This window comes from Polypterus senegalus, unplaced genomic scaffold (assembly GCF_016835505.1).
Source record: "Polypterus senegalus isolate Bchr_013 unplaced genomic scaffold, ASM1683550v1 scaffold_5637, whole genome shotgun sequence".
NCBI classification, from domain to species: Eukaryota; Metazoa; Chordata; class Cladistia; order Polypteriformes; family Polypteridae; genus Polypterus; species Polypterus senegalus.
In genome coordinates, this window is record NW_024379222.1 from 8,522 (window position 1) to 34,693 (window position 26,172).

Consider the following 26,172-nt stretch of genomic DNA (forward strand, 5'->3'; position numbering starts at 1 on the left):
CATGACAGTTTGATAATGTTAACATTTTTAACTTGTTTGGCACTGCATGACGTATTGCAGTTCTGTAGTGTATTGCAATTTAATATCTCTTTTCTATTGTTTTACTTGGTATTTTGTATGATACATTTCTGTATATTATATTTTTTTTATTTGTAACCAAAGCTATTTGTTTGTCTTTCCTCCTTCCCCCACCTTTTTTAGTATTTAAATCGTGGCTGCACCAGATTTTTTGCAACCAAGGAAACTGATAAACAGATATTACAGAACAGGAAAAGTCCTGAGGTATGCATATATATGTTTTCTTTTTTCTTTTAATTAAATTACCCAATCATTACTATATAAAATTGTATATGAATTGTATATAGTTTTATTAGCATAGTTTTCCAGTGGCAGTAATGCACTATGAGATGTGGTCTAAAATATCAGTCTGTTACAGAAAACGTTTAGACCTCAAAGAGGTTGTAGAGATATTTTTTTTCCTTTTACTTGTAAAGTATGATCACTTGTAATTTCAGGAAGTAGTTAACTTCTTATTATACCAGCTCAGTTTTTTCTAAGTAACAAAATCAGGTCCAACCAGTAAATCCTTAAACAATCCAAATTCTAAACATGCTGTGGATTCAGAAAGAATTCAAGGCCCCTTAACTTTGAACGATTTTCTTTTCTTGCAACTTTGTGCTAAAATCATTTAAATGTTAGTATTCAGACCCTTTATTTGGTACTTAGTTGAATCAACTTTGGCAGCGATTACTGCCTGAAGTCATGGGTATGATGTGACAAGTAAGAGGTTCCTTAGACCTCATGGTTTAGTTTTTGCCCTTTTACACATTGTCAGCTGTGGGTCCTTATATAGACATGTTTGTACCTTCCCTAGTCATGTCCAAGCAATTGTATTCACCACTGGCGGACTCCAAACAAGATGATCTATAGAATTGGTTGCACCTGAACCAAATTTCAACTGTCACAGCAAAGTGTCTGAATACAGATGTGATATTTCAGTTTTTTATTTTTAATAAATTGTCCTTAACTCCCTTAATCTCTTGTTTTGCTTTGTCATTCTGTGATTTTGAGTGTTGCTTGATGTGAGGGAAAAAACTAATTTAAGTAAATTTAGCAAAAGGTTGCAATATAGCTAAATTTGAAAAAGTGAATGGGTCCAAATACTTTCTGAATCCACTGTGTATACAGTATGCATGCTTTATTTTCTCCCAGAAAACTTTATGAAGTCATACATTGATTGGCCTTCTCTCTGTAAAGAAACTTAAAATCAAGTAAGGTAACTCTCAAGCTTTATATATATATATATATATATATATATATATATATATATATATATATATATATATATACACACAGTGGAACCTCCGTGATACGCCCTTAATCCGCTCCAGACCCTTTGACTTATACCAAACAGGACGTATACCAAACAAATTTTCCCGTAAGAAATAATGAGAAAATGATTAATCCGCTCCCATGAAAAAATCCTATTGCTATTGGCATATTATACATTGATGGGGTTGTATAAAATAATTTAAACACTGCTTAATACTAAAATACATAAATACAAAAGCAATTAGATGAAATAAATGAAAATTTTACCTCACTTTACTTTTAATAACATCTTTGCTTTTCACAATCGTAGATACCGTCGTTCTCGCAAACGGTATGCAACAGCCAAGTCCCGGATAATGCATGCCACCTTCATACTTTTCAACAATCAATTCAAATTTACATGAAAAAAAACACAAAACCACGTTGTGACGATGCAGGTTTGCTGTATGCTCCAATCTGCTGCCGGGGGGCCCTTGAATCCTACACCGTCGGTAATGTGCCTCGCTGCTAAACCTCATCGGTAACAACAAAGCAAGGGATGGTGAAAAAGTGCAAAGTGCTTTTATTAAAACAATTAACAAAACAAGGTGTTCAAATTAAAGTGCAGTCTCCAAAGTTCCAATAAATAATCCATAAAATCAGAAGTGAAACGTGGAGGTTAAAAAACAATAGAAAAAGTCTTCTTAAAACAACAAAGTTAAAAGCAGGAAGCATTCTTTAAAAAAAAAGAAGCCCGGTGCCTGCTTCCCAACTGGGGAGTCGCCCTACTTGCAGCTGACCTTTGCTCTGCCTGCTTCAGCCACTTTATCCATGCGCGCTCTCGCTCGCTCTCTCTCTCTCTCTCTCTCTCCGTTCTTTCTTTTACTCCCCTTCAAGCCAAGGAGCTTCTGTTTATCAAGATAAGCAGCCCTCTTTCTCTCTCACTCACTCAACCTCCCGTCTTTGTTTTCTTTTTACTGCCTTTCTAGCTGACTCGGCTTCTGTTTATCAAGATAAGCAGCCCCAGGAACAATCATGAATGCGCACGGTCCCTCACAAGTGCACTTTGGTGAGAAACGCCACATCGCTAATCGCCCTGACAACCTTCAGCCACATAACCACCACGCCCCTTCACCAAGCTGCGAGCGCAGTGATTATTTATTTTAAAGCTGGACTTTGACAGGAGCTGTGGACCCGCTTATATCACACACGCGTGAAAGTTCACAGAGAGTTAAAGCGCGGGTTGTTCACTGAATGCTATAAACTGCACTAACGCCGTGGGCAGTCATGGCTTTGTCTCAGAGAGGTAAACAAGGTTAGCACGCGAGTCGTATTCCAAACAAAGGTCGTATACCAAGCAAATTGTTTTGTGTCCATACAGGACGTATACCAAGTTGGACTTATTCCAAAGCAGACGTATACCGAGGTACCACTGTATATATATGTGTGTGTGTGTGTGTGTGTGTGTGTGTGTGTTCATGTACAGTATGTATGTATGTGTATGTGTGTATGTATATATATATATATATATATATATATATATATATATATATATATATAGTAATCCTCCTCGATCGCAGGGGTTTGCGTTACAGAACCCCCACGATAGGTGAAAATCCGCCAAGTAGACACCATATGTTTGTATGGTTATTGTTATATATTTAAGCCCTTATAAACTCTCCCACACTGTTTATGAATATTCTCCGCACAGTTGTACAGCAGAAACCCTTTGTATTCTCTTAGATATTAGGTAAAATTCATTGAAATTATGTATGTAAACACACTGTTTATATACAGTAAAACCTAAATATTATTTTAAAGATATCAAGTGTCTCCGATATTACATATGTTACAGCCATTATGATAGACAGGCCACCAGCAATAAATACGTACAATGCAAGAAAAATTGTATGCAGTAAATGTGTGTACAGTGACACTAAACGTACATACATGTACTAAGTACTGTAAGTAGAAAATTAATTATGGTTACTCACCAACAATGACACGATGACTTGTCCGATAACGATGAGTTTAGTTTTACTGCACAACAAAGGAGAGCGCTACAGCTTGTCTAAAGGAGCCTCTTCAGGCGACTGTGTAGCACTACCGTTGTTCTTCTTCCGGCAGTCTTCAATCCAAATCCCTAAAGCAGATTCTATCCAGACTACTGCCTTATTACATCCACTTACAACTCGTTTTGCACCCTGGTTAAAAGATCACTGCGGCTGTAGATCTTATATTCCTTTCCTACTTTTTAAATAAAAAGAATCATAGCCTCATTGATGCCGTAATGGCGCCCTACAGCGTGTAGCTTTTCCTTCCTTCAACATATCCAAAACTTTTACCTTTCCGGCAATCGTTAACATCTTCCATTGGCACTTGGGCACGGCCCCTGAAGCAGTAGCAGGAGCAGATCGTTTTGGAGCCATAATGAAGGGCTTGACTATGCACAAAGATAAACACAAAAGAGCACAAAAGTTAACTCTTTACACAGCGAAACACGTTGATGCTGAATGAGCGAGACAAGACCTGGTTAATTCTGCAGAGTCGAATTCGGCGCTCTGTCGCTGAGCCATTCAGCACACAGGAACTTAACTGCGTGCTCTGATTGCTTAGCTTCTCAGCCATCTACCAATAGCATCCCTTGTATGAAATCAACTTGGCAAACCAACTGAGGAAGCATGTGCAAGAAGTAAAAAGACCCATTGTCCGCAGAACCCGCGAAGCAGCGGAAAATCCGCTTTATATATTTAGATATGCTTACATATAAAATCCGCGATAGAGTGAAGCCACGAAAGTCGAAGCGTGATATAGCAAAGGATTACTGTGTGTATATATATATATATATATATATATATATATATATATATATATATATTAATAAACGGCAAAGCCCTCACTGACTCACTCACTGACTGACTGACTCATCACTAATTCTCCAACTTCCCGTGTAGGTAGAAGGCTGAAATTTGGTAGGGTTATTCCTTACAGCTTCCTTACAAAAGTTGGGCAGGTTTCATTTCGAAATTCTACGCGTAGTGGTCATAACTGGAAGCTGTTTTTATCCATTTACTGTAATGGAGATGAGCTTGAAACCCGTGGGGCGGAGTTTCGTGTGACATCATCACGCCTTCCACGTAATCACGCAGCGTAGAAAACCAGGAAGAGGCCCAAAAGCTGAAGAAAACATGCATTATATAATTGAGAAGGCAGCTAAACAATAAGAAGCGGCGAGTGACATATACAACCATATTCATGAGTTCTGGTACTTCGGAAATAAAGCACGATGTAAACCTAAACTTTAAATTAAGTTCATAGACAGGCTGTCGCTGGCGTTTGTAATTTAGTGCCTACCCATATAAGGCCGTCCGTCACCGGCAATCCAATAGCAAACTGCCACAGGTAAATATTCACGGGTGAAGGACTGTCCTTATGCAGAGGAAAATGAGATGGTCAGGGTGGTGTTTGGCACAAACTCAGCTTAAACTGCGAGAGAAAGTTTTAAGTGCCGGACTTCGTAACATTAGATACAGCCATGGACATAGCACGACATGGCACCAGCACAGCTGGGAAACTTCGATGCATGTACACCGAGCGGCACACGTGAACTGACGCAGTGCACAGACAAAAAGCAACAGTTCCAAAGAGCTGAACAAAAACGAATTACACAATTGAAAAGGCAGCAAAAAAATATGAAGCGCCTGATACATACAAGCATATTCATAAATGCAGTTACTGTGGAAACAAAGCACACGGTGGAAAAGTCAATGTCCCGCTAAAGGAATACAGTGTAAAAAAAACCTGTGCATGCAGTGTGTCGGGTCTCAGATAAAGAAGAAGACAAGCTGTTTATTGATGCAGTAAGATACTAATCGATGAATGAAACCTGTCATCTTTAGAACGATTGACAAACACGGAATGTAACTTGAACACAACACATCCTACAAATACGAACCTGATTGAAAGAAATAATGATAATCAAATCCTTGATGACAGCAACACTCAGTAAAACTCACAAAACAATTACTGTATATTGACAGTCATGTTACTTTATTTTTAAAATGTTCCCTTTTCTTTTTCATAGCTTCTTTAACACACTACGCTCACAGTGATACGCTGGTATATATATATGTATATATATACCCTGATCTACATACTCGAATAATGGATACTTTATTCGCCATCAATGATTGTTTTGGTAAAGCCATACTCAGTGTATTCATTAGATGAACGGTAAAAAAGTAAGAGCGAGGGGAGGATGACTTATTGAGGCATGCAAGCAAAACCACAATAGCACGCGGGCTCAATGTACGAAAAAATATATCTTTTCAAGTTCTATTTACTCCATATGTGTCAAACTCAAGGCCCGCAGGCAACATCCGGCCCGCGAGATCATTTTATATACTGTATTATTGTTATTAATGGCCCGGGGATATGAAACACTGGTAACACAATAAACTACAGATCCCATAATGCAGCGCTTCAGCTTCCTTGCCGAAGACTTACCGCATCCCCGCCGTCTCTTCAGTCGTTTCCTTACTTTGCGAAGAAGGCAGCTTTCTCAGAGCTTCTGCACTGTTTTATAAACGAACGATATATAAGAAAGTCCTTTTTCCTTGCTTCGCCAACATATCCGCCTTTTTATTTAATCCACGGGTTCTTCGCTGTTTCATTTTTCATTTATTACGATTTTTATAGTTATTGTGTAGGTTTTATTTAATCCACGGGTTCTCTTCTGTGTTCACTGCGGTGTCTTCTTTCGCTTACTGAGCTTCTCCAAGGAAGCAGCTTTCTCACAGCTTCTGCACTGTTTTAAAAACGAAAGACATATAAGGAAGTGCTTTTTCCTTGCTTCACCAACGAAGCAACCTTTTTATTTAATTCATGGGTTCTCTTCTATTTTATTGTTCATTTGTTACAATTGTTACAGTTATTGTGTAGGTTTTATTTAATCCACGGGTTCTCTTCTGTGTTCACTGCGGTGTCTTCTTTCGCTTACGACCTTAGCCAAGCAAGCAGAAACTTACAACCACCTAAACTTTGTAACGGCACAAGACTTCAGGTCACATCTCTACAAAACAACCTAATTGAAGCAACTATATTTACTGGCAGTGCCTCAGGTGACACAGTTTTTATTCCTCGATCCCTGTTATACCATCTAATCTCCCATTTCAATTCAAACGCATTCAATTTCCAGTAAGGCTCTGCTTCGCAATGACAATTAATAAGTCTCAGGGACAAACACTACAAAGAGTTGGCATTGATTTGAGGCGGGATTGCTTTTCACATGGCCAACTGTATTTTGCATGCTCAAGAGTGAGCTCAGCACACAGCTTAGTCATATTACAACCAGAGGGCCGAACTGACAATGCGGTATACAGAGAGATCCGTAACAATTAATTTTTTACATATGTTCGTTCAGTCTAAAAATGTTTACTTTTTTATTAATTAAAACATTCAGACAGTATTTCACCGCTGCGAAGCGCGGGTATTTTGCTAGTACACTAATAAAAGGCAAAGCCGTCACTGACTCACTCACTCACTCACTCACACACTCATCACTAATTCTCCAACTTCCCGTGTAGGTAGAAGGCTTAAATTTGGCAGGCTCATTCCTTACAGATTACTTACAAAAGTTAAGCAGGTTTCATTTCGAAATTCTACAGAACGGTCATAACGGTCAACAATGTCCGCCATGTTGAACTTTCTTATTTATGGCCCCATCTTCACAAAATTTGGTAGGCGGCTTCCCTGCACTAACCGAAACCAATGTAATGCATTACTTATTTCGTGGTAAGATGCCACTGTCGGCTGCCATATTTAACTTTTCAATGGTTTTTGTTACTTATGGGCCCATCTTCAAGATATTTGGTACGCTGGGTTCCCAACGCTAACTGAATCCTACTTTACGCATATATATAGCCCATAGCCTGCAGCTCGGTCACTGTGTGAGGCGGCGTTGGGTCCCCCATCCCAACGCCTCCCACGTTGTTGGCTGCCTGCCTATATAAGGCCGTCCGCCGATCCGTCTCTACATTACCTTCCTTGCTTCTCCACGGATTCACGCCTCCCTGCTGATAATTACAGACTTTTATTTAATCCATGGCTTCCACTGTTTTATTGTTCGCTTATTACGATTATAATTATTGTGTAGGTATTTTAGACTTACTTTACATTGTTCAGGTACCCATTTCCTTTATCATTCCAACCGCACCCCCATTAACATGTCTGTCGAGGTGATCACCATCGATCAAAGAACTGTCACTTACCGAGTGGTTTCCATGCCCGGAGACGGCACCTGCGTTTTCCATTCTCTTTGATACATATTGCACGGCCATATCAGGCTCTTATGTATTGAATGACTGGGACAGGTTCAAGGTGTGGACTGATGATGGTACAGGAGATAATTATACTACACAGGAGCACTACAAGAGTGAAATGCTTATGCCCTTCTCCTATGGTTCTGCATGTGAGTTGATGGCTGCCGCTGAATTGTTCGGGTTGTTGCTTTCAAGTGTTCAAATGGCCAAATATTTTACACCTTTCGATAACCGCCAATGCCTCTTAAACATCTTAGATTCACAGGTGACGATTTCAGTAGTGGACACTTTGATGTTTATGAATGTTTAAGCTCTCAAAAGCTGGATGTGAAGTTATCGATGAAACCGGTTGTATGCTTACAACGCTTGACAGATGCCGAATGTTACTTCAACACAAGTCCTGCAAATACTGTCGTAATTGAAACAAACCATGAAACTCAAACCTATTATGACAGCAGCAATCCAAGCTGTGAGATTTCAGACAAGATTACTTTTCACATGGCCAACTGTACGTTGCATGCTCAAGAGTAAGCTCAGCGCACAGCTTGGTCATATTACAACCGAGGGCTGAACTAACAATTTTGTATACAAAGAGATCCTTAACAAATAATTATTGGTATATCTTCCCTCAGTTTAAAAAGGTTTAATTTTCTTCTGAATAAAAATTTTAAGGCAGTACTTTGCCGCTGTGAAGCGCAGGTATTTAGCTAGTATATATATATATATATATATATATATATATATATATATATAGTGGTGTGAAAAACTATTTGCCCCTTCCTGATTTCTTATTCTTTTGCATGTTTGTCACACAAAATGTTTCTGATCATCAAACACATTTAACCATTAGTCAAATATAACACAAGTAAACACAAAATGCAGTTTTTAAATGATGGTTTTATTATTTAGGGAGAAAAAAATCCAAACCTACATGGCCCTGTGTGAAAAGTAATTGCCCCTGAACCTAATAACTGGTTGGGCCACCCTTAGCAGCAATAACTGCAATCAAGCGTTTGATAACTTGCAATGAGTCTTTTACAGCCTGGAGGAATTTTGGCCCACTCATCTTTGCAGAATTGTTGTAATTCAGCTTTATTTGAGGGTTTTCTAGCATGAACCGCCTTTTTAAGGTCATGCCATAGCATCTCAATTGGATTCAGGTCAGGACTTTGACCACTCCAAAGTCTTCATTTTGTTTTTCTTCAGCCATTCAGAGGTGGATTTGCTGGTGTGTTTTGGGTCATTATCCTGTTGCAGCACCAAGATCGCTTCAGCTTGAGTTGACGAACAGATGGCGGACATTCTCCTTCAGGATTTTTTGGTAGACAGTAGAATTCATGGTTCCATCTATCACAGCAAGCCTTCCAGGTCCTGAAGCAGCAAAACAACCCCAGACCATCACACTACCACCACAATATTTTACTGTTGGTATGATGTTCTTTTTCTGAAATGCTGTGTTCCTTTTACGCCAGATGTAACAGGACATTTGCCTTCCAAAAAGTTCAACTTTTGTCTCATCAGTCCACATGGTATTTTCCCAAAAGTCTTGGCAATCATTGAGATGTTTCTTAGCAAAATTGAGACGAGCCCTAATGTTCTTTTTGCTTAACAGTGGTTTGCGTTTTGGAAATCTGCCATGCAGGCCGTTTTTTCCCAGTCTCTTTCTTATGGTGGAGTCGTGAACACTGACCTTGATTGAGGCAAGTGAGGCCTGCAGTTCTTTAGACGTTGTCCTGGGGTCTTTGTGACCCTCGGATGAGTCGCCTCTGCACTCTTGGGGTAATTTTGGTCGGCCGGCCACTCCTGGGAAGGTTCACCACTGTTCCATGTTTTTTCCATTTGTGGATAATGGCTCTCACTGTGGTTCGCTGGAGTCCCAAAGCTTTAGAAATGGCTTTATAACCTTTACCAGACTGATAGATCTCAATTACTTCTGTTCTCATTTGTTCCTGAATTTCTTTGGATCTTGGCATGATGTCTAGCTTTTGAGGTGCTTTTGGTCTACTTCTCAGTGTCAGGCAGCTCCTATTTAAGTGATTTCTTGATTGAAACAGGTGTGGCAGTAATCAGGCCTGGGGGTGGCTGTGGAAATTGAACTCAGGTGTGATACACCACAGTTAGGTTATTTTTGAACAAGGGGGCAATTACTTTTTCACACAGGCCCATGTAGGTTTGGATTTTTTTTCTCCCTAAATAATAAAAACCATCATTTAAAAACTGCATTTTGTGTTTACTTGTGTTATATTTGACTAATGGTTAAATGTGTTTGATGATCAGAAACATTTTGTGTGACAAACATGCAAAAGAATAAGAAATCAGGAAGGGGGCAAATAGTTTTTCACACCACTGTATAGTGACAGATAGAGAGTGCTATCGTCCTCTTGAACCCTCGGACAATATGTCAGACACCAGGTAAAAGTCCAATAATTCTTTATTCGGACAATTGTACAGTGCACAAGCTCCCTCCTCTCCATAATACTCATATAAATATACCACAATAATCAATAATACACTCCACCACTCCCAAACTCGTTGCCACCCTTCCACCCAGCTTAGCTTGACATCTGGGATCTCCCACAGTCCTTTTATAGTCCTTGACCCGGAAGTGTTTCTTCTGTCTCAGTCCATGTGACTTGTACATACTTCTGGGTTATAGGACAAATAATCGTCCCTCCTCCTGCAGCGCCTTTTAGCGGCCCCGTGGTATCCAGCAGGGCCGTGGATAAAAACTCCATTGTCCAGGGCTGCACCTGGGGGTATTGGCCGGGATGACTGGCCGGCTTTATTCCTATATATATATATATATATATATATATATATATATATATATATATATATATATATATATAATTGCCACTTGCACTATTGCATTTAATATTCTTATTTTGTATTAATATTATTATTTTTGTAATTAATTGCTAGAAGTCCCCAGTTATATCATTTAAGGCCAATACTGAAAGCACAGGATAACATATCAACAGTATATTGAATTTAACATAATCTTCAATAAATATAATATGTTTAATACAGAAATTCCATTGTGATGTTATACATCTTAAAATGTGTATGTACTGTATGCATACAGTACATAGTCTCATTTAATTTAATAATGACAGTCACAATTATTATTTTTTAATACTATTTTATTCTGCATTCAGTTAATATTTAAGGTTAATTTCTAGATAGCATGTTAGCTGTACAGATATGTTAGATTTTAATAAGAGAGAAAAAAACTAAAGGTGATTTTTCCCAGTTTCAGCAACAAAAACCTTTTTTGGCACCAAAAACGAATTTCAGTTGATTTCTTATTAGCAACAACTCCATAATTAAATAATTCTTGACTTTATGCTTCAAAACTTCTTGTCTTTAATGAACAAAAAAATCTTAATCCAACACAGCATACTGAAAGCTGTTTTATTTGCTCACAGTTACTTAGCAGGAAACACCTTACGAATTGCAAACAGAAAAAATATATATACTGTACTATGTTATCTTGAAACTGAGATTTTCTTTTAGAGTTCAGTACTTCATTTGAGGGATATTGTATAAGTATTATTCCTTAATTGTGTTATTTGTAAATACCTATCAAATATGCAAATAAAAATACAATGAAGTAACAATTTATTAAAAATTTCAATATGTGCTGCCAAATCTAAACAAATTTATGCCAAATAGCAAATATGACTCCCTGAAAACTTGGTTATCAGTCCAAGGAGGTGCAAATATGACTCTTTTTACAACCTGTTTATGATGATAGTGTGATATACTGATCCATATATAATGTTTGTATTGTGATATTCTTGTATCCTTAGTAGAGGTTGGTAAAGTTTAAAACATTAAATCTTTACAATTAATACTTAGTGAGAATTATCAGCTGAATGTCCTTGATAACTTTCGTACCATCAGTTGGAAAGTTTGGTACTGGAAAATGTTAGCATTTAGTTTAACATACTCTGAAACTGTTCAGCACTATTTTGTTTTATAAATAATTTAGTGTACTGGTAATAATTATGTTTTACAATATTATGTATATGATACATCAAAGGTTTTTGCAGATGTTGAAAAAATGTTTTTAATACTGTAAATAAATTGTGTAATGATGATAATAATGCTGTATTTAGCCATGACTGATATTTTTGAGACTCATTTCTTTTTTTGTATTAAACATCTAAGTATTAAGATTTTTTATTTCACATGAATGCATTTAAATTGGTTTGTTTCATTTATTGTAAAAACATAGTAGTAATACTAAGGAATACATTATTTACTGTCTCTAAGTGGTAAAAATGATAATACAGGTTTAATTATTATCTACTTTGTAAATGATAGTCTCAAATTGATTTTTTCACGTAATAAATTTACTTCCTAACATGAATCCACATGTAGTTAAGTAGGAAGCGTTTTCTAACATTTTGATAGTATACTTGACTAATATAATTGGAAGGATTCAAATATTTTGTCAATTTACTTCTCTTCTAAAACATAACAGGAGGAAGAGGTGATTTGTTTATTTACTGATTTAACCCATAATGATGTGAGCATACTAATGTGTATTACATCATTACTAACTTGAGTGAAGCATGACTTGTTGTTACTGTGCATGAAAGAAATTATTTTTCCTGTGTGTGCAAGTTTGAAATGTTTAGTGAAATATGACACTTTATGCTGCCCATTATAACACCATACTGTTGCTTATAAAAGAAATAATTCTTATATTTTGCATTTAGTTTAGTAATGAAAACTTATGCCAAACTTTATGATGCCACCTTAAACATGTGGATTATAGTATTTTGTTCTTTTGCATTTTGCATGCCTGCATGCATTATGGTGGTTCTGCATTCTTGAAGATATTGCTTGTTTTCAGGTTTGTTTGTGCATCTTATTATTTTTTCATTGATGTTTCATTAACTTTCATTAAGGCTGGAATATATTCTTTTCCAATTTTTTTAAGTGATATTTTAAGCAGAATAAATGCATTATTGTGTAGCACTGTTTTTCAGGGCTAATATGTAGTAAATATAATTTGTTTAATATATTAATGAATCTTTTAAGCACTCATTCACAAAATGTTTTTTCAGCCATGCCTTCAATGCCCCTTGAGTATATTATCTGTGCTTCTGAACACATCAAATTTTCGTTACTATCCATGTAACTTTCTGCTAATTATGCATTTCTCTTTTTTTCGAAATGCATTGGTAGAGCTGACAAAGGTAGAAAAGCTGTGCTGTATTAAAGCTACTTTTACACATTTTGCCATAAAACCATAAGTAAAAAATATTGTTTTCACATGCATGATCCAATTTTTAGAGTTTAATATAAGAACAATTTATTTAGTATGAAATTAAGTAATATTTGGTTACTTAAGGAGTCACTGATCCTCTTGTTAGGACCTGCCAAGGGAATCCGTAATCATTTAATATCATTCATTATTAAAACAGGAATAGAAGACACTGAGATAACATGCCTGACATGTTAACATGTTTGTTATATGGAAGAGTGCTTTAATTCATAATCTTAAATTCATTAGGAAATCTTTGTCTATTTGTGAAGTGCTACATTTGACAGACATATACAATGTAGGAAAACTATTTGAGATTGAATTTATACCTTGAGTTAATATGAAATCACTTTTTTTCTTATTACTAAATTATATTATGAGCAAAATATCTTACTTCTTTACTATAGTTATCTTTTATACCAATTTCGACAATTAACTAGCCACAACCATTTTTTAACTGATGTAACATAAATTTTCCAAGAAAGAAAACAATGGGTTTGAATTATACAGTTTGTCAGTTTGAAAGATATCTATCCTTGTTAATCCAAACAAGAGACACAAAAGTGAATTCCAGCGATGTTTATTTCAATAGAGATAAGCTTTTTACATGTTGTATTTATGTTGATACCTTACCACTGTCAAATAACAAATATGTTTTTGTCTTGAAATATTTTAGCATTTCAAAGAAGGTTCATTGAAAGACCCATTGTTAGATGATCAAGGTGATTTCAACAGGATGTGTATAGCCATGAAAAAAATAGGCCTGAATGATGTTGAAAAGTTGGATCTCTTCAGAGTTGTTGCTGGAGTCCTTCATCTGGGTAATATTGACTTTGAAGAAGCTGGCAGTACATCAGGTTAGAAAAATTGCTTTGTCTAACCTCTTTATACATTTTCCTTAAAAGAAATGAGTATTCACTTGAAAAACCAAAAATGCCCATTGAATAAAAAGAGAGAGCTTACTTTAAAATGATGTCATATGTAATATTTGATCAAAGTATTTATCAAACTATTTATCATAGTGTCATTAACTCTGTCCTATAAAAAAAGTCTTTAAATTTTTATAACCAAAAGAAAATTATCTTTGAGCCTGTCTCTTTCAAGGTACTTGCTGTGCATTTGTGATAATACAGTAAAACTTGAATGATTTAACTTAATTAAGGCAAGTGCCACATTTTCATTTTTGGAAGTTTTAAGTCTGATTGAAAATGAGAAGAGATGAGAATGATAAGAAGAATGTATGCTATACATAGCTAAAAATATTTTGCAGATGTTCTTATGAAATTCGTTTGCAATCTAAAATATTGCAGGTGGCTGTATCCTAAAGAATAAATCCAGTCAAACTCTAGAAAACTGTGCAGAGCTACTTGGCCTTTGTGAAGAGGACTTGCGAGTCAGTCTGACAACAAGAGTAATGTTGACAACAGCAGGGGGCACCAAAGGCACGGTTATTAAGTAAGAAAAATTACCTTTACAGGATGTTAGCCAACAATATCAACACAGTTAAACAATTTCTTTTTATAGTAATAAGAAATATATTACAATTATGTTTACATTTAAAAGTAGGTGTTATAAAAGAATACTATAATTTAAAAAATAACACTTATTTTCTTTACAGTGTTCTCCAGATTTGTTTTTTTTTTTTTTTCTTTTTCTATCATGCTTTAGCCTTTTTTAAACTGGAAGAACATTTTATCAGCTTGTGCTAAATCTTGCATGATAGTGCTTTACATGCTGTCTGACTCACCTGGCAGGAAATGAAGCAATCTGAAAAGTGTGCTTTCTGTGCTCTTTTCATTATGGTATACACAGTGTTCCTATGCCAAAATCCACATTTTGTCTGTTAATCAGTCAGCTGTTTTAATATGTTCATGTTAAGTATTGTGTTATGTTCTTGGATTTTAAAAGTTATGAAAAGAGATGTAAGAAATGCTCAGCAGTCCACATTCCTCCTAATATGTGAATTGGAAGTTTTTAATGCAAATTACTGCTGAAGATGAAAGTAATGTGAATAGTCTAATACTATACTTGCGTTCTGGTTTATGTAAGTTACCTAGACATTTAAATGAACTTGAACTATAAATGTAGATGCACGTTTTAAGTCCATCCATCCATTACGCAATCCGCTGTATCCTAACACAGGGTCACGGGGTCTGCTGGAGCCAATCCCAGCCAACAGGGCGCAAGGCAGGAACATATCCGGGCAGGGTGCCTGCCCGCAGGACACACACACACACACCAAGCGCACACTAGGGACAATTTAGGATCGCCAGTGCACCTAACCTGCATGTCTTTGGACTATGGATATAAACCGGAGCACCCGGATGAAACCCACGAGACACGGGAAGAAAATTAGAGGCTAAGTGGTGGCTCTGAGGCTAAGGATCTGTACTGGTATCCTGAAGGTTGCTGGTTGAATCAACGCCACTGCCAAAGAGATCCTACTCTGCTGGGCCCTTGAGCAAGGCCCTTAACCTGCAATTGTTCCAGGGCGCTTTACAATGGTTGACCCTCCGCTCTGACCCCAAGGGGAATGCGAAAACTAACAAATTCCTAATACAAGAAATTGTATAAGGCGAAATAAAGAACAAAAAAAACATGCAAACTCCATGCAGGGAAGACCCGGGAAGTGAACCCAAGTCTCCTTACTGCGAGGCAGCAATGCTGCCACTGTGCCGCCATGTTTTTAAGTCCTGTTTCCAAATATTAAGGTTTCTATAAAGCAGTGATTCTCCAAAATAAAAGAACATTTCAGCAGCCTATCAAATAAATGCTTCTTAGGTGACTAATCATATTTCAGTTGGATTTTGTTTGTAATCTAGAAATTATGCCAGTTTCAAAATAAACAGTATACTTTTTAATTTTAAATCAGGCATACATTTCATGCTTTAAAATGAACTAGAAGTTACTTTAGGGTATTACTTTGAGAAATGCATCTCAACGTATACATTCTTAATGCATATACACTCTTAATATGAGTACATATTGTTGGTGAATAATGGGAAACTACAACCTTTTTGGATATTTTTGATAATAACATTCTGAATCTACAGTACATAAGTTAATTTCAGGGTTACACTGGGCACAATGCATGAACAAATCAGGTTGCCAGTCTACTTTGAGCTAACTCACACAGCCTTAAATTCACATTGGGATAATTAAAACTCATTAGTTAACTTTACATGTATGCCTTTGAGGGAACCAATAACAAAACATACATGCAAGGAAAATGCAAACTCCACATAGGCAATGAGTAAAAGCCAAGAACACTGGTTCCATGAGGCAACACTAACCATTGGTTAACAATGCCACTTCTATATTTATGTTTCACTGTAATCAGAATATCTTTAAAACACTTTAGTGCATTCTATCCATTTCAAAGTTTTTTACCGGTTGTATAGGGTTTTTAAATACATCATCACTTTACATTAGGAAATTTATAGATTTTTTTTTGCAATGTATTTTTCATCCACTCATGCATTTTCTGAACTGCTGCCTCTAGTATAATGTTAGCTGTTAATCCATTCTGTTTAAGTGAAAAAATATTTTCACAGCTAACACATGCAGTATATAAAATTTCTTCTGTTTCAAACAAAGCCAGAGTGCATTTTTGGACCAAGTGTACTCACTAGTGGACCTCACAATAGCGGGAAATGGTGAATGGGTTACTAGATTAATTTTCAATGAGCCCTGGTAGATTAGTTTAGAGCCAAAACCTTTTTAATGCAATTACTGTATATAAAGTTCCCCTTGTCAAGTTTTCATCTGAGGCAATGTTTTTTAAATCATTGTGTCGTTTTAAGCTGAAACCATTTGAAAATTGCATTTACATTCAAGCATATTTTAAACTGTTGAACCCTAGCATGTTTGACTCTTCTTATTCTACTTGATGGGATCAAAATTATGCTGTTAAATTCAGATTCTGACTCCTAGTAAAATGTTAGCATGGTGTCTGTATGTTTGTCTATGTGTGTGTTTCTATGGAAAATTAGGTCAATTATTTTTTAAAACTATCATTATACATATCTCTTTCAAAAAAGATGCATCATGATGTCTTATTATAGGCTCTAGGTCTATTGTTTTTAGTCCAGTTTGGTATAGTACTTATCTCTGTTTTCTTCAAAAACTATTTAACTTATATCCAACAATTGGCATAGAAATTGTTTAATTTAACCGGGATTTTCACAGTCTGCTCTGGTTAGTCATAAGACCAGGCCTACTGACTTGCAAAGGTTTTGCACAAGTAGTTTTGACAAATATAATTTAGTTAAATATACATGTATGCACATCCACTCACACACTCTTGTTTGCCCTACCAGAGAACATACTGGATGATGAAGAGAGATCAGTGAATGCTTACAAACATACCCCTAGATCTGTAAAGGCCAACATGCACAGAATCATTAATCCACCCCGTACCAATCTATTTATCTGTGTATTTGTGTGCATAATAAGTATACAAGTATATGTACTTACATAAGTTGTGTTGTGTGAGTTGGTGTCTTGCACCCCAAAGATGAGGCTGAGTCTCTGTACTTTAGCAAAACCTGCTTTATTCGATTCGAAACAGGAACATCAATTTTATTTATTATAGCAGGGTCTATCATTTTACTATACACAAGCACAGTAAACAGGCAGGGTTGGGACCAGGTCAGTGGGCAAATTATAATGTTCCCGGCATCACCCATCGGGCGACCAGTGCTTTGCATGTGACAGTGGTCAGCTTGTAGTTGTTTCTGTGGCTCTGCAAACCTGCGCTTACCTTGATGACAGACAAGCAACCCTCAAAATATGCAGCAGTCGCCTTGCGTGTAGTCCCGTTTGGGAAGGTCTCAAAAGGTCTCACAAAGTATATGTACTTGATTGTATATTATTATGCAGTACATTTGACTGTAAACACTTCAAATGAGTGATCATCTGTGGTATCACTAAAGAGAAATCTACATGAAAGTACTTTATGGACCATTCCATACCATTTTTTTTCTTTTTTTCAGTGTAACAGTGATACCTGCATTTTACATCACTCAGACTTTAGGTGTTGGACGTGGTTATGCTGGGTAGGCAGTAAGACATCATCTTAAGCCATCAAACCACTAAACATATCACAAGCAAAAGCATTGTGTTTGTTGTAATGTATCTTGTTGTCTTTTTTAGATAAAAAATACAATTATTCATCTTGGTTGTTTTAAGTAATTCTTATAAGTATGTATGACTACACAGTAAAGAAATCGAAAGATTTTTTTAATAGTGTAATAAAATACTTGACACATCTGCATATTTACACAAAATAGGTTATAGATATGCTATATTTAATTCTTCTTGCATAGGTAACATTTGAACAAGTTCTTTTCTTATTTTGAAGTGAATATGATGCTGATGGCCATTTTATGATTTCAAAACCAGTTCCAAATAAATATTTAAGCATTAAACTTAAATCTTAAACACCACTCCTTTTCTGTACATAGTTTTCTTATGATTTTGGCTATGTGCTTGGGATGGCTGTCATGCTGCAGAATGACGCTGGGACAGATCAGGCGCATCCCTGATGGTACTGCATGATGGATAAGAATCTGCCTGCATTTATCATCAGTGAGGGGGGCATCAATTTCATATCACCAACACTGTTTGTGGACATGCAGCCCCAAACGTACTGAGAGCATGCACAGCACTTCACTGTTTGCCTGCAGGCATTCATCCGTGTACTATTCTACAGCTCTTTGGTGAACTAAGTACCTTCTGTCAAGTGTTTGTGTGAGCACCTGCTGCCATATTTCTGCATCCCAGTCCTGTATTTTTTGTGTATAGATAAGTTGTTTGATTTTCTTTCCTCCTTAGAGGAATGGCTGCTTGGTCACCAAGAAGACTAGTTCTAATAAGACTTTTCTGAAGTATATATGGGTGTACCAGGATCCCACTACTGTCTGCCAGTTCTGAGCTGATAGTGGTTCTGCGCATCTTCTGATTTTGAAAATAAATAATCTTGATGTATTTCTCATTTGCTGCATTCAGTTTCCCTGGCCAACCAGTGTGTTTAATGTCCTTGTCCTTGTACTTCTACATAAGAGCTTGTGCAGCACATATGGAAGCTCCTGTTTGCTATAAATGTTTTGCTTTGAGATGATGAAAGAATGACCACCTTGTGTCTTGTCTATATTCTCACTTTTGGCATGATGCAAGATTTACAGCTTAAACCACCAAATCTACCACATTCTCCTCTTTTCAGTATGGTTGTCTCTTTCCCCGTTTCATTCCCTCTACATAGCTGTTTCTGTTTCAGTTAATCATTTCAACTCAGTTTACACATTATGTCATTATCACTTGTTTGTTATATTTATTGAATTAAGCACTGAACTGTGTGCCAGCAAAGATTTAATTTTTTTAACAGGAAAGTGGTTTATTACTATGTTAGTTTTTCTTCTTTAAGGGCATTCAAATATCTCAAAGTATTGCTTAATTTTTTGACATAGAAATGTTTGGAACTTTAAAATTATCTCTTTTGTTGACAACAGTAATCCACAAAACATAAAATAACTATGATAAACAAATTTTGTGAACTGTCTGAAATATTCATGATCAAAATCAAAAATAAATTAAATGTGAAATTCTATAATTTTGATCAGTCGATCTTTCTTGTAAATAAAATATTTCAAAATTACCATTATAGTAATGCACTTTAAAAGCAACACTTTATAATGAGGTAACATAAAATTATTTACAATTTCATTGTATGAGGTAACATAAAATTATTTACAATTTTACTGTATATCACAGTACAGTATTAGTGGGTAATGGTATCAGCAAGAATAAAAAAAGAACAACATGTGCATTGCAATTAACTGATGCTAAGAGCTGGACGCATAGCATTGTACTGAAGTAATAGTACTGAAGCGTCAGTTTTAGCAAAATTAAATATAAAGACATTGCCTCTAAAATATAAGAGATGGAAGATGAGTTTTCAGGCCTAGTTCAGTATTATTTTCAATCTAATAGCATTATGAAGCTTGGTAATATATATGTTTAATATCTTGCTTTTCATTTTCTGAGTAAGATTTGTGAAAAGTATGGTTTTTATTTGAATGTAATAGATTGATACATGGACTTCTAGTTTTATTTTTTGTAATGATTATGCTTTATTGAACAATTCTTAGTTGGAGTTTTTGTTTTGTTTTGCAGGGTACCCCTGAAAGTGGAACAGGCGAATAATGCACGTGATGCCTTGGCTAAAGCTGTGTACAGCCGGTTGTTTGATCACGCGGTAAAAAGAGTGAACCAGTGCTTTCCATTTGAGACATCATCTTGCTTCATTGGAGTTTTAGACATTGCGGGGTTTGGTAAGTTCAAGTTACATTCCATTTTTATTAATTGACGTTTGCAAAATACATTACTATTAATTGCTTCTTTAATCTTATCGCTTTTTTACTTATGGGAAAGGTACATTGTACTATAAAAGAGACCAAAAGGAATCAGAATACAATAATCCCTCCTCGATCGCGGGGGTTGCATTCCACACCCCGCCGCGATAGGTGAAAATCCGCGAAGTAGAATGTTTGTATGGTTATTTTTATATATTTTAAGCCCTTATAAACTCTCCCACACTGTTTATAAATATTCCCTGCACAATTATACTGCATAAACCCTTTGTATTCTCTTAGATATTAGGTAAGATTCATTGAAATTATGTATGTAAACACACAGTTTATATACAGTAAAACCTAAATATTATTTTAAAGATATCGAGTGTCTCCAATATCACATATGTTACAGCCATTACAATAGACAGGCCACCAGCAATAAATACGTACAATGCAAGAAAAATTGTATACAGTAAATGTGTGTACAGTGACACTAAACGATGCACGTACATGTACTAAGTACTGTAAGTAGAAAATTAATTCTAGTTACCAACAATGACACGACGACTTGTCCAATAACGATGAGTTTAGTTTTACTGCACAACAAAGGAGAGCGTCACAGCTCTTCTAAAGGAGCCTCTTTAGACAACTGCATATCACCGCCGTTGTTGTTCTTCCGGCAGTCTTCAATCCAAATCCCTAAAGCAGATTCCATCCAGTCTACTGCCTTATTACATCCACTTACAACTCATTTTGCACCCTGGTTAAAGGACACTGCAGCCGTAGATCGTATATTCCTTTCCTACTTTTAAATAAAAAGAATCATAGCCTCATTGAAGCAGTAGCAGGAGCAGATCGTTTTGAAGCCATAATGAAGGGATTGACTATACACAAAGATAAACACAAAAGAGCACAAAAGTTAACTCTTTACACAGCAAAACACGTTGATGCTGAATGAGCTGAGACGAGGCTTCCTGGTTAACATCGCATTCAGCACACAGGAACTTAACTGCGTTCTGATTGGTTAGCTTCTCAGCTATTCGCCAATAGCGTCCCTTGTATGAAATCAACTGGGCAAACCAACCGAGGAAGCATGTACTGGAAGTAAAAAGACCCATTGTCCGCAGAACCCGCGAAGAAGAAAAATCCGCATTATATATTTAGTTATGCTTACATATAAAATCCGTGATAGAGTGAAGCCGCGAAAGTGGAAGTGCGATATAGCGAGGGATTACTGTAGTCATTTTGGATATCTTGGCTAATTTGCATGTTTTATTTTTACATGAAATGAATTTGTCACTCTTGTCACAGAATACTTCACATATGAAGTCAGTAAGTCAGTCATTGTCCAATACATTATATCCTAACACAGGGTCACGGGGTCTGCTGGAGCCAATCCCATCCAACAGAGGGTGCAAGGCAGGAACAAACCCCAGGCAGAGCACCAGCCCACCGCAGGGCACACACACACATGCACACCCACACCACACTAGGGACAATTTAGGAACACCAATGTACCTAACCTGCATGTTCTTGGACTGTGGGAGGAAACCGGAGCACCCGGAGGAAACCCACGCAGACATAGGGAGAGCATGCAAACTCCATGCAGGAAGGACCTGGGAAGCAAACCCAGGTTCTTTACTGGCGCAGCAGCGCTACCACTGCCACCATGCCGCCCATACATATGAAGTACTTTAGTAATTTTACAAATTGTGTTACTTAATTTAGTAATCATTAGCTAGTCCTTCCAGCATCTTTGAATATCATTGTTATGCAATATCTGTGATTTACACCATGCCACAAAATACAGTGATGTATTCTTAATAGTTTATAGTAAAATATTTTCATTATATACATATTCCAGGAAGACCTAAAGTATCGAACTCCTGCATGACTACATCCTAGCAAAGATAGAACATTTTAGAACTAGCAGTTTGCGAGATGCCTACCCTGAACTCAAGTCCAGTAGAAAATTGTTTCATTTATCTGGGATTTTTGCAGTCAGCTCTATTTAGTCATGGCACCAGGAATATTTTTGCTTCAGTAGTGTTTGAGAAATTGTGACCACTAGGGGGTGTCACTTGTCCGCAATCCCCAGGCACAATTACTGAGACTTCAGTCTGGATTCTTGCATATTTTTATTTAAATAAAATACCTCCCAAACTTTGTTTTCCTTAAAATCCATACAATCGTAATTCCTTCTCCACTCCTCCCAGGCAAGCTTTGTCCACATCCTCCCAATTTCAACTCTCTGGGCTGTGTTGACTACTCCCTTTTTTAACCTAACCAGGAGTAATTCCAGTTCCTAATCACTGCCTTTGGGAAGCTCTTGATTTAGGTAGAACCACTCCCAGACAATGGACTCACCTCCCAATTGCTCCCTTTGGCAGCACCCATAGAACCCAACATGGTAGCCCTACAGAACCACATCTTCTATGCTGCCATGCAGGTATCCAAACAGCCCCCCTAGTGTATGGAAAGGCAATGTGAGCACAGGATGTAGTCTCCCTGTGCCTTTATTTTGCCCTTGCTTCCCAACTCGGATAGGAAATGTTAACCATCCTGACCCAGATTCCCCCACAGGGTAAAAACTGCCAGCTGTCCCTGTTGGGAACAGTGTCCACCTTCAGCAGAATTCTCATTAATCTATAACATTGTCCCCTTCTGAGCTAAGCCCCTGAAGGCAGCGAGGCAATTCCTGTGAGGGTGTCACAGAGTCCACCATGCAACAGAGGTTGCTGAATACTTCCTTATGTTTTCCTCTTATTTCTATCATCATTCTGACCTCTATAATCTGGTTTGTCATCTCCCCAGCTTTGGATGCAGTCATGGGTAACCTCTTGGTTAGTACCATTGTTGGAATTAGCACTACTTGGTTCTCCTCACATACAGTGGGTACCGAAAGTATTCAGACCCCTTTCAATTTTTCACTCTTTCTTATATTGCAGCCATTTGCTAAAATCATTTAAATTAATTTTTTCCCTCATTAATGTACACACAGCACCCCATATTGACAGACAAAAAAAAGAATTTTTGAAATTGCTGCAGATTTATTAAAAAAGAAAAACTGAAATATCACATGGTCCTAAGTTTTCAGACCCTTTGCTCAGTATTTAGTAGAAGCACCCTTTTCAGCTAATACAGCCATGAGTCTTCTTGGTCTCATCAGACTAGAGAATCTTATTTCTCACCATCTCAGAGTCCTTCAGGTGTCTTTTAGCAAACTCCAAGATAGAACTTTTTGCCCTTTATTCTAAGCAGTATGTGTGGAGACAACCAGGCACTTCTTTATCACTTGTCCAATACAGTCCCCACAGTGAAGCATGGCGGTGGCAGCATCATGCTGTGGCGGTGTTTTTCAGCTGCAGGGACAGGACGACTGGTTGCAATCAAGGGAAAGATGAATGCGGCCAAGTGCAGGGATATCCTGGACAAAAACCTTCTCCAGAGTGCTAAGGACCTCAGACTGGGCGAAGGTTTACCTTCCACCAAGACAATGACCCTAAGCACACAGCTAAAACAACGAAGGAGTGGCTTCACAACAACTCTGTGACTATTCTTGAATGGCCCAGCCAGAGCCCTGACTTAAACCCAATTGAGCATCTCTGAAGAGACCTAAAAATGGCTGTCCACCAACGTTTACCATCCAACCTGACAGAACTGGAGAGAATCTGCAAGGAGGAATGGCAGAGGATCCCCAAATCCAGGTGTGAAAAACTTGTTGCATCTTTCCCAAGAAGACTCATGGCTGTATTAGCTCAAAAGGGTGCTTCTACTAAATACTGAGCAAAGGGTCTGATAACTTAGGACCATGTGATATTTCAGTTTTCTTTTAATAAATCTGCAACAATTTCAAAAATCTTTTTTGTCTGTCAATATGGGGTGCTGTGTGTACATTAATGAGGGAAAAAAATTAATTTAAATGATTTTAGCAAATGGCTGCAATATAACAAAGAGTGAAAAATTGAAGGAGGTCTGAATACTTTTTGTACCCACTGAATATCAGGAATGTCTTTGTGCTGCTTTCCTTTATTGTTTACTGCACTGGATTTGCTTACTTGTACAGCCAAATCACTGTTGGGCAGGACTTCTATTTTTAGCCTTAGCAAGTAGACAGCTATCCTTCCTTCTGAACAGTACTTCAGTGGTTGCTTCCAGCGTTTGTACAGCACTGTGCAATTGACTGGATTAGTGTTTCCACTTCACTGCCAGCGATTACATGGTTCCATCATTTAGAATCGTAAACCTTCCAGTCTGGACATTGCCTTGGAATGCTTAAATCTGTCAGATTCCTTTCTTTATTGATCTCAAGAGGGGTTTGAATTTTACTGCTGTTCCCCTTAGAATCAGCCAGCATCTCTGCATACTAAATTGCAAAGCAAACAGTATCGTGGGAGTTTGAGTCTGGGCAGCTCTTCATATGACCAGTTTGCCCTGGCAGCACCAATTTAGGGCTGAGTTCCAGGCATGTATCTTGTCCTTGATCACTAATTAGTAATTCTATGAGGTAGTCACTCACCGAAGATTGTTTTCCCCGATTTCAGAATGTATCCTATATATGTAACTCCCAGGCTTCTTTGTGGTTGGTCATATCTCTTTCCTCTGCACTTACTACATATACCGTAGAGCTAATTTTGCCAAGCTAGTGCAATTTTATAAAAATGCCCAAGCTCTCTACCTTCTTTAAGTCAGGTGTATACAACTGCACTCAATTTGTGTCTGAGTCCTGCTCTTCCTTAAGTTCAGAAGGTTATCAGATGAAATTATTTAAATCTTCCAACATTTAAGCTACAGTACCTGCAAGAGAAATTAAACTTGTATGATCTGTTGTAATTTACTTGAGGATCTTGCATGTTGGGCATGAATCTATACAAAACCTATGTCTTTGTCTCATTTTCTTTGCAGCTTCATGATTGTTCATTGTGTTCATTGCAGTGTGTCATTCCTGTTTCAGGGTCTTTTTGGTAATATTCAATTTAATCCTGTGTTCTCATGAAATTCCTCCAAAATATCAGTTTTCATCCTTCACTTCAAAAACATGCTGCTAAGCTAATTGGAAGCTCTAAGTAGTCCCATTGTAAATGTATACTTAGCGGACCTTGCTTTGGATGGCGTCTTCCTGGGTTTTTTTTAGGTCAATTTCCTGGTGTCTTATGCTCTGTCAGTTACCATAAGGATTGAATAAGAGTACGGTATTGATGGAAGTGTGTTTTGTGAAATGTGAAATTTTTGTTGTCATGTTTATGAAGTAATATTACATATTTTCTATCTAGAATATTTTGAACATAATAGTTTTGAGCAGTTCTGCATCAATTACTGCAATGAAAACTGCAACAATTCTTCAATGAGAGAATTTAAGAGGTATGGATTTTAACTAACATTGTATATGTGCTTTGCTTGATGCCATAAAGGTGACTATTTGGAATTCTTATTCTAGTACCACTGCTTGTTAGTGGTTATAGGCAATAGAAATCCAACCCAAACTTTTATTTTGTTCATTTTTAAATGTCCTGTAGGTTCGTGAATGCAACTGTAGATTTTTTTTCTGAATAATCATATAATCTATTGAATGTATATATGTGTGTGCCTTCATCTGTTAGAGAATAAATGTAAAGAAAATTATATTTATAATGCTTTAAGGTTTTGTGTGAAAATGAAGCATAATAATTTTAACAATAATATGTAACTGTATTGTTTTGCACATTAAATTAATAACATTTGTTCATGTTTCAGGAACAAGAATTATACCAAAGGGAAGGACTTGGGGAATGGAAGTGCACTATGTTGATAACCAGGACTGTATTGGTATGTATGGAAAACAATCTTCAGGCATCCTATCCTAAGCTAGTAGTGTTCAGTCTGTTAAATTAGATGTTTAACAGAGAAGACCTGAGCTATTTGCTGATAACTT

General features: G+C 36.9%; 1 protein-coding gene across 1 annotated transcript; it reads left to right on the forward strand.

Annotated features, from left to right (window-relative positions):
- Positions 1-201: 201 nt before the first annotated feature.
- LOC120519830 (unconventional myosin-VI-like) lies at positions 202-25,622 on the forward strand (the record flags this gene model as incomplete). Its single annotated transcript, XM_039742614.1, has 5 exons — positions 202-282; positions 13,586-13,766; positions 14,220-14,364; positions 20,083-20,240; positions 25,535-25,622. Coding segments are annotated over 5 exons (653 nt in total), but the record flags the coding sequence as incomplete, so codon positions are not given.
- Between the last annotated feature and the right edge of the window lie 550 nt (positions 25,623-26,172).